The following is a 13,583-nucleotide window of genomic DNA, read 5'->3' on the forward strand; positions in this document are numbered from 1 at the left end:
AAATAGTACTGTGGGTACTGATCTCCCCTCAGTTCCCACCTGTGGGCATGAAGTAAAGACCTACGTATAGTCCCTACCTCCAACCAGTAAAGACCTGTTTTATTGTTACTGATTAAGTCTGAGTATTAATTACTTGAACAACTCACAGATTTAACACCCCCAACCCCCAAACCCCCCCCAACCACATCCCAGTGTAGTATCAGGGTGTGAATTTGACCGGCTTTGCATTGGGTTTCTGGATTCATGTCCTGTGGGGACTGGAAATGTACACAGACTATACAGCGATTTGGTGTGTAATCCCACAGTCCTGTTTTTTGCAGCCGTGGCTCAGTGAATCGTACTTTCACCTGAGTCAGAAGGTCGTGGGTTCAAGTCCCATTCCGGAGACTTGTGCCCATAATCCAGGCTGACGCTCCCAGTGGTGTACTGAAGGTGTGCTGCACTGTTGGAGGTGCCGTCTTTCGGATGAGATATTAAACCGAGGCCCTGTCTGCCCTCTCATTTGAACATAAAAGATCCCACGGCACTATTTTGAAAAAGAGCAGGGGAGTCTTCCCCGGTGTCCCGGTCAATATTGATCCCTCAACCAACACCTAAAACCAGATTATCTGGTCTTTTATTTTATTGCTGTTTGTGGGAGCTTGCTGTGTGCAAATTGACTGCCACGTTTCCCTAATTACAGCAGTGATGACAATTCAAAAGTACCTCATTGACTGTAAAGCCCTTTGGGATGTCCTGAGGTTGTGCAAATTGGCTGTGTGGTTAATAGCGAGGAAGAAAGCTGTAGGCTGCAGGAAAATATCAATGGACTGGTCAAGTGGGCAGAAAAGTGGCAAATGGAATTCAATCCGGAGAAGTGTGAGGTAATGCATTTGGGAAGGGCAAACAAGGAAAGGGAATACACAATAAATTGTAGGATACTGAGAAGCGTAGAGGAACAGAGGGACCCCAGAGTGCATGTCCACAGATCCCTGAAGGTAGCAGGACAGATAGATAAGGTGGTAAGACGGCATACGGGATACTTTCCTTTATTAGCCGAGGCATAGAATACAAGAGCAGGGAGGTTATGCTAGAACTGTATAAAACACTAGTTAGGCCACAGCTAGAGTACTGCGTGCAGTTCTGGTCACCACATTACAGGAAAGATGTGTTTGCAATAGAGAGGGTACAGAGGAGATTTACGAGGATGTTGCCAGGACTGGAGAATTTTAGCTATGAGGAAAGATTGGATAGGCTGGGGTTCTTTTCTTTGGAACAGAGGAGGCTGAGGGGAGATTTAATTGAGGTGTATAAAATTATAAGGAGCCTAGATAGAGTGGATAGGAAGGACCTATTTCCTTAGCAGAGAGGTCAATAACCTGGGGGCATAGATTTAAAATAATTGGTAGAAGGATTAGGGGTGAGTTGAGGAGAATTTCTTTCACTCAGAGGGTGGTGGAGGTCTGGAATTCACTGTCTGAAAGGGAGGTAGAGGCAGAAACCCTCGTCGCATTTAAAAAGTACTTGGATATGCATTTGAAGTGCCGAAACCTACAAGGCTACGGACCAAGAGCTGGAAAGCTGGAATTAGGCTGGGTAGCGCTTATTCGGCTGGCACAGACACAAAGGGCCAAATGGCCTCCTTCTGTGCCGTAAACTTCTATGATTCTATGAAAGGGGCGATATAAATGCAAGTCTTTCTTTAACTGTGGCAAACATTGTGAAGTAATTGAGGGACGTTTCCATGCTCACCACACTCACTAGAGGGTGCTGTATCCCCATCAGTTAAACCTATTATCACCAGCACTGTTCTTCACTGTGAACATTGGACAAAAACCCCATCATTCAATGATCAATATTAATACAGAGTTTTAAAAAAATATATAATTTATTTTAAAACAACAAGTTTCTCTTATTTCTCACTCCTACGTCTCTTTGCGTAGGCCAGAAATGTGGATGTTCTGGCTGATCTGCAGGCCCCATCAGTGCTGTGGTGTGGAGATGCCGGTGTTGGACTGGGGTGGACAAATGTAAGAAGTCACACAACACCAGGTTATAGTCCAACAGTTTTATTTGAAATCACAAGCTTTCGGAGCGCTGCTCCTTCGTCAGGTGAAGTGGAGAGATGCCAGGAATATGTTTCATGCTGGTATGAGTGTCTCCAAACTCATACCAGCATGAAACATATTCCTGGCATCTCTCCACTTCACCTGACGAAGGAGCAGCGCTCCGAAAGCTTGTGATTTCAAATAAAACTGTTGGACTATAACCTGGTGTTGTGTGACTTCTTACGTCCATCAGTGCTGCTCTGAGATTCTTTCTTACCTCCAACACATATGGGCATTTCTGTACCTTCAGTGTTGAAGATTAAGGGGTGGTCTAATTGAGGTGTTTAAGATGATTAAAGGAGTTGATAGGGTAGATAGAGAGAAACTATTTCCTCTGGTGGGGAGTCCAGAACAAGGGGGCATAGCCTTAAAATTAGAGCCAGGCTGTTTAGGGTGATATCAGGAAGCACTTCACATAAAGGGTACTGGAAATCTGGAACTCTCTCCCCCAAAAAACTGTTGAGGTTGGGGTGTCACTTGAAAATTTCAAACCTGAGATCAATCGTTTTGTTAGGTAAGGGTATTAAGGGTTACGGAACCAAGGCAGGTAGATGAAGTTAAGATACAAATCAGCCATGATCTAATTGAATGGCAGGACAGGCTCGAGGGGCTGAATGGCCTCCTCCTGTACCTATGTACTGCAAGCAATGGGATCTTGTGAAATAAAAACAGAAAATGCTGGAAATACTCAGCATCTGTGGAGAGAGAAACAGAGTTAATGTTTCAGGTCGATGACCCTTCATCAGAACTGGAAAAAGTTGGAGATGGAACAGGTTTTTAAGCAAGTGCAGGGGCAGGGAAAGGGGGGAGGGGAGGAAAGAACAAAAGGGAAGGTCCATGATAGGATGGAAGGCAGGAGAGATTAAGAGACAAAAGGGATGATGGTGCAAGGCAAAAGGAGATGATAATGGGACAAGTTAAGAAACAAAAGATGACTCTAGATGAAGTGTAAATGGCACTGGCAGAATGATCAACAGCTGCCATGTGAGAGAGAGAAAAAAAAATAATGAAAAAAAAAGATAGGGGCAGAGGTTATGGTCTGAAATTGTTGAACTCGATGTTGAGTCCAGAAGACTGGATTGAAAGATGAGGGCCTAGAAATTCACTAGCCTTAGCGCCGCTTTTGAGGCGCTAGAGGGACTAGCGCCAGAGTTATGGCCAGTTGAAAAATTCCCTGGGGCCCTAAAGCGGCGTTGCACCGGTAGCGCTGCGCCGGCACCGATGACGTCATCAGTGTGCGCAGCGTCCCGGTTGCCATGCCGACGGGCCCCAGCGCCGAAATTCAGTTGCGGCCGCCTCGCCCGTGGCAGCCGCAACTAAGACTCTGGCAACAGAGTCCAACATGTGTTTGCGCCGGCGCATTAAAGGCCCCGCGGCGGCCGGCCGCTTTCCTGCCGGCCGCCTGCCCGCAGCTCCCTCCCCGGACTTCTCCCCCCCCCCCCCGGAACAGATGCAAGCCCGGCACTTGTCCGAGGTGCCGGGCTCATTTTTAAACAGATTTGCGCGGGCCGCGGCCGGGTGCAGGCAGCTCCTCCTTAACGGAAGGAGGAGGCCTGCACTTCCCCAGCCTGCCGCACCGCATCGGGTGCCGCAGCGCCGGAATTGCGGCGCTAAACAGCAGTTAGCGCCCTTTTCCAGGCGCTAAGACCCTTCAGTAGCGTCGGCAGCCGTTTGGGGGTGGCGCTACTGAATTTTTGGCGCACGCAGGGGGACTTAGCGCCGGCACTAACTTCCGGCGCTAAAGCCCTGGCTAAGCCAAAACCCAATTTCTAGGCCGAGGTGCCTAATCGAAAGATGAGGTGCTGTTCCTCCAGCTTATGTTGAGCTTCATTGGAACAATGTAATAGGCCGAGGACGGAGAGGTCAGAGTGGGAGTGGAGTGGAGAATTAAAGTGACAGGCGACCGGAAGCTCGGGGTCACCCTTACGGACTGAACGGAGGTGTTCCGCAAAGCGGTCACCCAATCTGCGTTTGGTCTCCCCAATGTAGAGGAGACCGGCAAGAAGTACAAGTAAATCGCTGTTTCACCTGGAAGGAATGTTTGGGGCCCTGGACAGTGGGAAGGGAGGAGGTAAAAGGGCGGATGTTGCATCTCCTGTGCTTGCATGGGAAGGTGCCGGGCGAAGGGGAAGGGGTGTTGGGGGTGATAGAGAAGTGGACCAGGGTGTCACGGAGGGAGCGGTCCCTTCGGAATGCTGTAAGGGGAGGTGAGGGAAGATGTGTTTGGTGGTGGGATCACGCTGGAGGTGGCGGAAATGGCGGAGGATGATCCGTTGAATGTGGAGGCCAGTGGGGTGAAAGGTGAGGACAAGGGGAACCCTACCGTGGTTCCGGGAGGGAGGGGAAGGGGTGAGAGCAGAAGTGCGGGAAATAGAACGGATACGGTCAAGTGCCGTGTAAACCACGGTAGAGAGGAATCCTCGGTTGAGGAAAAAGGAAGGCATATCGGAAACACTAGTATGGAAGGTGGCATCGTCAGAGCAGATGCGGCGGAGACGGAGAAACTGGGAGAATGGAATAGAGTCCTTATAGGAAGCAGGGTGGGAGGAAGTGTAGTCCAGGTAGCTGTGGGAGTCAGTGGGCTTATAGTGAATGATAGCAAAATACTGCGGATGCTGGAAATCCGAAATAACAACAGAAAATGCTGGAAAAACTCAGCAGGCCAGGCAACATCCGTGGAGAGAGAAACAGAGTCAACGTTTCGAGTCAAACTCTTTATCAAGACAAAATACTGCGTCGGCGGGAATCTCGAGCGGCAGAGCGGGGCTATAAAAGGCCCCAGAGACCAGGTAAGGCCTCACAGCATCGGCGGGAATCTCGAGCGGCAGAGCGGGGCTATAAAAGACCCCAGAGACCAGGTAAGGCCTCACAGCATCGGCGGGAATCTCGAGCGGCAGAGCGGGGCTATAAAAGGCCCCAGAGACCAGGTAAGGCCTCACAGCATTGGCGGGAATCTCAAGCGGCAGACGGGGCTATAAAAGGCCCCAGAGACCAGGTAAGGCCTCACAGTGTCGGTGGGAATCTCGAGCGGCAGAGCGGGGCTATAAAAGGCCCCAGAGACCAGGTAAGGCCTCACAGCGTCGGCGGGAATCTCGAGCGGCAGAGCAGGGCTATAAAAAGGCCCCAGAGACCCAGGTAAGGCGTACCAGTCTCCGAACTCGGAACTCGGAGGGAAGGAGAGAGGTAAAAAGTAATCCAAGTGTGACGTCACCAGAAAGCGGGTAAGTGATTGGTTGGTAAGTATTTCTCTCTTTTTTAAGCTTAAACTCTGTGGTTTATAGTTTCTAAGGTGCGATATTCATCATCTAGAATCAGAGCAGAGGGTATTTAAAAATAATATTAATAAATTTAATTAATTACATAGAATGGGAGATCAGGTGATGTGTTGCTGCTGCAATATGTGGGAGCTGGTGGACACCATTGATGCTCACGGTGATCACATTTGCAGTAAGTGCTGGCTGCTCGAGGAATTCCGGCTCCGTGTTGAAGAGCTGGGGTCCGAGCTTCAAACACTGAGACACATCAGGGAGGGGGAGAGTTACCTGGACTCTGTGGCCTAGAAATTAGGTTTGCCTCCGCCAGGGCTCTTGCGCCCGAAATTTTGCGCCCGCGATAATTGCCGCTGCGCCCGCCAAAAATTCAGCTGCCCCGCGCCCAGACGGCTGCGGGCGCTAATGGAGGGTTTCAGCGCCTCGCTATGGGCGCTGAATGCAGGTTTGCAGCACTAATCCCCCGCTGCGGCACCCGATGCGGTGCGGCAGGCTGGGGTACTGCAGGCCTCCTCCTTCTGTTAAGGAGGAGCTGCCTGCAGCCGACCGCTGACCGGTCGAATCGCCTGACAAATGAGCCCGGCACCTCGGAGAAGTGCCGGGCTCGCGGGCCACACACATCAGTGCCGCGGGGGGGTGGTGGAGGAGTCCGGGGGGAGAGGTGCGGGCAGGCGGCCGCCGGGAAAGCGGCCGGCCGCCGCTCCACCTTAATGCGCCGGCGCTACGTGCGGCAACATCCTGTTGAACAATCGTTGGTTGCGGCTGCCACGGGCGAGGCGGCCGCAACTGAATTTGGGCGTCCGGCCGCGTTGCCACGGCAACCGGGACGCTGCGCACACCGATGACGTCATCGGTGCCGGCGCAGCGCTACCGGCTAACGCTGATGGTAGGGCCCAACGCAATTTCGATCGCGGCTATAATTCCGGCGCAAGGCCCTCTAACGCCTCTAATTGGGCGCTAACCCCACCGAATTTCTAGGCCTGTGTATCAGGAGGTAGTCACACCAATTAGATTAATTAATTCAGATGTAGTCCGTGGCCAGGGTCAGGATGGTGTGACTAGAAGTGAGGCAGGTACGGGGATCCAGGAGGTAGTGTTGGAGGAGCCGCAGCCCTTGCTCTTGTCCAACAGGTTTTAGGCTCTTACTCCCTGTGAGGATGGGAACAGGGACTGCGGGGAGGATGAGTAACCTGGCCACAGCACCGTGGAGCGGGGAGCCATTCAAGTGGGGGGAGTTAAAAGAAAAGTTGTAGTGGTAGGGGATAGTATCATTAGGGGGATAGATAGAGTTCTTTGCAGCCGAGAGCGAGTGTCCCGAAGGCTGTGTTGCCTGCCCGGTGCCAGGGTTAAGGACATCTCCTCTGGGCTGGAGAGAAACTTGGAGTGGGAGGGGGAGGATCCAGTTGTCGTGGTCCATGTTGGTACCAACGACATAGATAGGACAAGGAAGGAGGTTCTGCTGAGGGAGTTTGAGCAGCTAGGGGCCAAATTAAAAAGTAGAACCACAAGGGTAATAATCTCTGGATTACTACCTGAGCCACGTGCAAATTTGGCTAGGGTAAATAAAATTAGAGAGTTAAATGCGTGGCTCAAAGACTGGTGTGGGAGAAATGGGTTTTGCTTCCTGGGACACTGGCATCAGTACTGGGACAGGAGAGAGCTGTTCCGTTGGGACGGACTTCACTTGGCCAGTGCTGGGACTAGAATCCTGGCGAATCGAATAACTAGGGCTGTAGAGAGGGCTTTAAACTAATTAGTGGGGGGGAGGTTTTAAGAGAGCGAAAAATAAAAATGACAGCGGAGAAGGCAATAGAGCAAGGTAGCAGTGGGGGAATTAAAAACCAGAGCGTGTCAGGAAGGGACAGAATGTATATAATGATAAAGGTAAAGTAGTAAAAGGGGTAAAAGCAGGAATAAATTGTCAGAAAACATATTTGAAAGTTCTTTATCTGAATGCACGCAGCATTCGTAACAAAATTGACGAGTTGACGGTACAAATAACCACACATGGGTATGATCTGGTGGCCATTACGGAAACATGGCTGCAAGATAATTATGACTGGGAACTAAACATACAAGGGTATTTGACAATTAGGAAGGACAGACAGGAAGGAAAGGGAGGTGGGGTTGCTATGTTAATCAAGGATGGAATCACTGCAATAGTCAGAAATGATATTGGGTCAAAGGATCAGGATAGTGAAACAGTTTGGGTGGAGATAAGGAATAATAAGGGGAAAAAGTCACTAGTGGGCGTAGTCTATAGGCCTCCTAACAGTTGCAACTCTGTTGGTTGGAGTATAAATCAGGAAATAGTTGGGGCTTGTAATAAGGGAACAGCTATAATCATGGGAGATTTTAACTTTCATATTGACTGGACTAATCAAATTGGGCATGGCAGCATTGAGGAAGAGTTCATAGAGTGTATTAGGGACAGGTTCCTTGAGCAGTATGTAACTGAACCAACCAGGGGGCAGGCAATCTTAGATCTGGTCCTGTATAATGAGACAGGATTAATAAAAAATGTCCTAGTAAAGGATCCCCTTGGAATGAGTGACCATAATATGGTTGAATTCCAAATTCAGTTTGAGGGTGAGAGAGTTGGATCTCAAACCAGCGTACTAAGTTTAAATAAAGGAGACTATGAAGGTATGAGAGTAGAATTGACTAAAGTGGACTGGGAAAACAGATTAACGTGTAAGACGGTACAAGAGCAGTGGTCTACATTCAAGGAGATATTTCACATCTTTCGAGATAAATATATTCCACTGAGGAAAAAGGGGAGTAAAAGAAAAGACAGCCATCCGTGGCTTAGTAAAGTAATAAAGGATAGTATTCGACTGAAAACAAGGGCATATAAAGTAGCCAAATCTAGTGGGAGGATAGAAGATTGGGAAGCATTTAAAAGCCAGCAAACAATAACTAAAAGATTAATTAAGAAAGGGAAGATAGATTATGAAAGTAAACTAGCAAAAAATATTAAAACAGATAGCAAAAGTTTCTACAGCTATATAAAAAGAAAAAGGGTGGCTAAAGTGAACGTTGGTCCCTTAGAGGATGGGACCGGGAAACTAGTGGTGGGGAACATGGAGATGGCAAAGACGCTGAACAAATATTTTGTATCAGTCTTTACAGTAGAGGACACTAAAAATATCCCAACACTGAACAAACAGGGGGCAATGGGGGGGGGGGGGGAGGAGCTAAACACGATTAAAATCACTAAGGAGATGGTACTCAGTAAAATAATGGGACTTAAGGCGGATAAATCCCCCGGACCTGATGGCCTACATCCTAGGGTCTTGAGAGAAGTGGCGGTAGGGATTGTGGATGCATTGGTGATCATTTTCCAGAACTCCCTGGACTCAGGAAAGGTCCCGGCAGATTGGAAAACTGCTAATGTAACACCCTTATTTAAGAAGGGAAGTAGACAAAAAGCTGGAAAGTATAGACCAGTTAGCCTAACATCTGTGGTTGGCAAAATGTTGGAGTCCATTATTAAGGAAACAGTAACAGAGCATTTGAATAAACATAATTTAATAGGACAGAGTCAGCATGGTTTTACAAAGGGGAAGTCATGTTTGACAAATTTGCTCGAATTCTTTGAGGATGTAACATACAGGGTGGATAAAGGGGAACCAGTGGATGTAGTGTATTTGGACTTCCAAAAGGCATTTGACAAGGTTCCACACAAAAGATTACTGATCAAGATAAAAAATCACGGGATTGGGGGCAATATTCTGGCATGGGTGGAAGATTGGCTATCTAACAGAAAACAAAGAGTTGGGATAAATGGTTCGTTCTCAGGCTGGCAATCAGTAACTAGTGGTGTTCCGCAGAGGTCAGTGCTGGGACCCCAACTCTTTACAATCTATATTAACGATTTGGAGGAAGGGACCGAGAGCAACATATCCAAGTTTGCCGACGATACAAAGATGGGAGGGAAAGCACTGAGTGAGGAGGACATAAAAAACCTGCAAAAGGACATAGACAGGCTAAGTGAGTGGGCAGAGATTTGGCAGATGCAATATAATGTTGGAAAGTGTGAGGTTATGCACTTTGGCAGAAAAAATCAAAGAGCAAGTTATTATCTAAATGGAGAGAAACTGCAAAGTGCTACAGTACAAAGGGATCTGAGGGTCCTGGTGCATGAAACACAAAAAGTTAGTATGCAGGTGCAGCAGGTGATCAGGAAGGCCAATGGAATCTTGGCTTTTATTGCAAGGGGGATGGAGTATAAAAACAGGGAAGTCTTGCTGCAGTTATATAGGGTATTGGTGAGGCCGCACCTGGAATACTGCGTGCAGTTTTGTTTTCCATATTTAAGAAAAGATATACTTGCTCTCGAGGCGGTTCAGAGAAGGTTCACTCGGTTGATTCCAGAGATGAGGGGGTTGACGTATGAGGAAAGGTTGAGTAGGTTGGGACTCTACTCATTGGAGTTCAGAAGAATGAGAGGCGATCTTATCGAAACATATACGATTGTGAGGGGGCTTGATCGGGTGGATGCGATGAGGATGTTTCCACTGATGGGTGAGACTAGAACTAGGGGGCATAATCTTAGAATAAGGGGCTGCCCTTTCAAAACTGAGATGAGGAGAAACTTCTTCACTCGGAGGGTAGTAAATCTATGGAATTTGCTACCCCAGAGAGCTGTGGAAGCTGCAACATTAAATAAATTTAAAATGGAGATAGACATTTTCCTAGCAGATAAGGGAATTAGGGGTTACGGGGAGAGGGCAGGGAAGTGGACGTGAGTCTAGATTCAGATCAGCCATGATCCTATTGAATGGCGGAGCAGGCCCGAGGGGCCATATGGCCTACTCCTGCTCCTATTTCTTATGTTATGTTCTTATGAAACGTTGGCTCTGTTTTCTCTCCACGGATGTTGCCTGGCCTGCTGAGTTTTTCCGGCTTATAGTGAATGTTTGTCAATAGCCTATCCCCAGAGATGGAGACAGAGAAGTCGAGGAAGGGAAGGGAAGAGTCGGAGATGGACCATGTGAAGGTGAGGGAAGGGTGGAAATTGGAAGCAAAGTGAATGAAACTTTCTAGTTCAGGGCGAGAGCAGGAAACGGCACTGATACAGTCATCATTGTACCGGAAAAAGAGGTGAGGGAGGGGACCTGAGTATGACTGGAACAAAGAATGTTCCACATATCCCATGAACAGGCAGGCATAGCTAGGAGCCACGCGGGTTCCTATAGCAACACCTTCATCTAGAGTCATCTTTTGTTTCTTAACTTGTCCCATTACCATCTCCTTTTGCCTTGCACCATCATCCCTTTTGTCGCTTAACCTCTCCTGCCTTCCATCCTACCACAGACCTTCCCATTTGTTCTTTCCTCCCCTCCCCCCTTTCTCTGCTCCTGCACTTGCTTAAAAACCTGTTACATCTCCAACTTTTTCCAGTTCTGACGAAGGGTCATCGACCTGAAACGTTAACTCTCTTTCTCTCTCCACCGATGCTGCCTGACCTGCTGAGTATTTCCAGCATTTTCTGTTTTTATTTCTGATTTCCAGCATCCGCAGTATTTTGCTTTTGTATTAATGGGATCTTGTGGCCTGGCTGACTGTAAGCTGCCTCTGCTTTGGCTTTTGAAAGATTTAGTGATCCTTCCCTGTTGGGGACAGAGGAGCTTACATATCGTTCTTGGTTAAAATTCAAACCCAGGTTCTACAGAATCCTACCGTTCACTCCCAGAGCTACTGTCTCACTTTTTAAATGTTAATGAAGTACAGGAAACTTTGGTTTATCCGGAGGTTGTATGTTCGGAAACCTCGATCTAACGGCAGAAATCAGCAGCCGTTTTGGTTAGGTTTTTTTTCTTCTCCTAGCATTTTTTTAACAGTCAGGCTCTGGAAAGCGTCTCTGTAGCTTAGCAACAGCTTCAGAGATGCTTCCAAGGTACGGGCCGAGTGTTTACAAGCTGTTGCTAAGCAACAGTGTTTGTTGTCAGATACGGAGATGAAAACCTCCGTATCCTTCAACATTAGCGCTGGTCTATCCGGAAGTTTTGATAGATCGGCAGCAGCTCGGTCCCGTCGGTGCCGGATATCGTGAAGTTTCCTGTAGAACATTTAATTCACTCCATTTGTAAAGGAATATTTTAGTTACATATAGAATAGAAAGAAAGAACTTGCATTTCTATCGCGCCTTTCACAAGCTCAGGACATCCCAAAGTGCTTCACAGCCAATGAAGTATTTTTGAACTGTAGTCACTGTTGTAATGTAGGAAATGCGGCAGCCAATCTGCGCACAGCAAGCTCACAAAATGCAATGAGATAATGACCAGATAATCTGCTTTAGTGATGCTGATTGAGGGATAAATATTGGACAGGACACACAGTTCCCAAAGATTATCTTAAAAGTGACAAATTACCTCTACCTGAAAACATGGCTTGGTTTCTGGTGCTTGTTGCTGAGTGACCCATCCTAGCCGTGTGCGGGGAAGCGAAATGCCACCGGACATTCCCAACAGCCACTGCTTCCTCAGGGAGATTATCCCAGTGGAATGTGCTGGATATACCTCTCTAAGACATGGCTCTCCTTGGCGTTTGTGTTAAGGACTACCAGGATATGACCCTTGCCGGTCCTTGTTCTCGGAGTGAGGGACACATTGCGAGAAGAGGTGTGATCACAGTTCTCTTACATTGCCAGACAAATGTAGGAGATTTCAAAATCATGAGGGGTTTTGATAGAGTAGATAGGGAGAAACTATTCCCACTGGCAGTAGGGCCGGTAACCAGAGGGTACAGATTTAAAATACTGTAATTACATAAGAATTAGGAGCAGGAGTAGGCCATATGGCCCCGAGTGTCAGCTGTGGCTCCGTTGGTAGCACACTCGCCTCTGAGTCAGAAGGTTGTGGGTTCAAGTCCCATTCTAGGAACTTGAGCACATAAAGCTAGGCTGACACTCCAGTGCAGTGCTGAGGGAGTGCTGCACTGTCAGAGGTGCCGTCTTTCAGATGAGACGTTAAACCGAGGCCCCGTCTGCTCTCTCAGGTGGACATAAAAGATCCCATGGCGCTATTTCGAAGAAGAGTAGGGGAGTTAGCCCCAGTGTCCTGGCCAATATGTATCCCTCAACCAACATAACAAAAACAGATTATCCAGTCATTATCACATTGCTGTTTGTGGGAGCTTGCTGTGTGCAACTTGGCTGCCACGTTTCCCACATTACAACAGTGACTATACTCCAAAAGTACTTCATTGGCTGTAAAGCACTTTAAGACGTCCGGTGGACGTTGTGGGCCTTGGCCTTTAATATATGGCTAGCAGAGAAGTTCTATGTAGCTTCACATGTCACAAGTGTTTTTCACCACAGGGATCATCAGTCCCACTCTCCCAGTTACGCTTCAGGAGATGGACATGACGGGGAAGAGGGGACGACAGACGAGCCACCCCATCAACACCAGCCAGTTATATTGCAGAGAATGCGAATTCGAAGATATTCAGAGGCGCGTCAGGTAGGTGATGGGAGCTACTCAGAGATCAACGCCAATTATCTCCTGGTGTCAAAATAAAATAATCGAAGAAAGGTTGCATACAAGTAACAGTAGATCCTCACATGGACGTTGCCCTGCTGGTACATTTCAGAATGATTTGAATTACAACATCCCTTTCACAACTCAAGAAAAGTATTCCCAACTTTAAAAGAAAATACTTTACAGCAAAAGTAGTGCCTAGCTGAAAATGTGAAATAAAAACGCAGCATGTCAGACAAGGTCATCGACCTGAAACGTTAAATCTGTTCCTCTGTCACAGATGCTGCCTGGCCTGCTGAGTGTTTCCAGCATTTTCATTTTTAAAATCCTTAGTTTAATTACACGTTTCATTAAAAAAACACAAAAGGTAAACTGAATGAGTTAACTGGTGGTAAGCGAGTGTGCTAATCAACATGGGCCCCTTAGCTCAGCATCACGTCCTGTATAACCGGGTCCTACTGCTTTTTACGCTCCTCACTGTGTTAAAATAAATACTTCTGCTCTTAACAATTCTTTTTCAAGCCTCCTGAACCGTGGTTCTCCTTTCTGTCATCCCTTCCCCCTCCAATCTCCTGGCTTTTAAAACAGGACCTTAGCAGCACCTAATCATTCGATGGGGGTCATTTTGACTTTGTGCGATAGTGTGAAACAGGCGACAGCGAGTCGACAGTCTGTTCTACATCTCTCCCCATTTCAAAGTCAATTGAAATAAATAATGGGGAGAAATGTAAACTCGCTATCAC

The 13,583-nt window shown here is 47.6% G+C and overlaps 1 protein-coding gene across 1 annotated transcript in view; it reads left to right on the top strand.

Annotated features, from left to right (window-relative positions):
• Positions 1–13,583, top strand: part of pcnx2 (pecanex 2) — a 946,160-nt gene that overhangs the window by 248,282 nt on the left and 684,295 nt on the right. The window contains exon 9 of the mRNA XM_085996657.1: positions 12,681–12,822. Coding sequence (XP_085852783.1) covers positions 12,681–12,822 — 142 coding nt within the window. The remainder of the gene's footprint in view (positions 1–12,680; positions 12,823–13,583) is intronic.

The sequence above is a fragment of the Somniosus microcephalus genome, chromosome 9, assembly GCF_052327205.1.
Source record: "Somniosus microcephalus isolate GS21.2 chromosome 9, FLI_Smic_1.0, whole genome shotgun sequence".
In the NCBI taxonomy this organism is placed as follows: domain Eukaryota; kingdom Metazoa; phylum Chordata; class Chondrichthyes; order Squaliformes; family Somniosidae; genus Somniosus; species Somniosus microcephalus.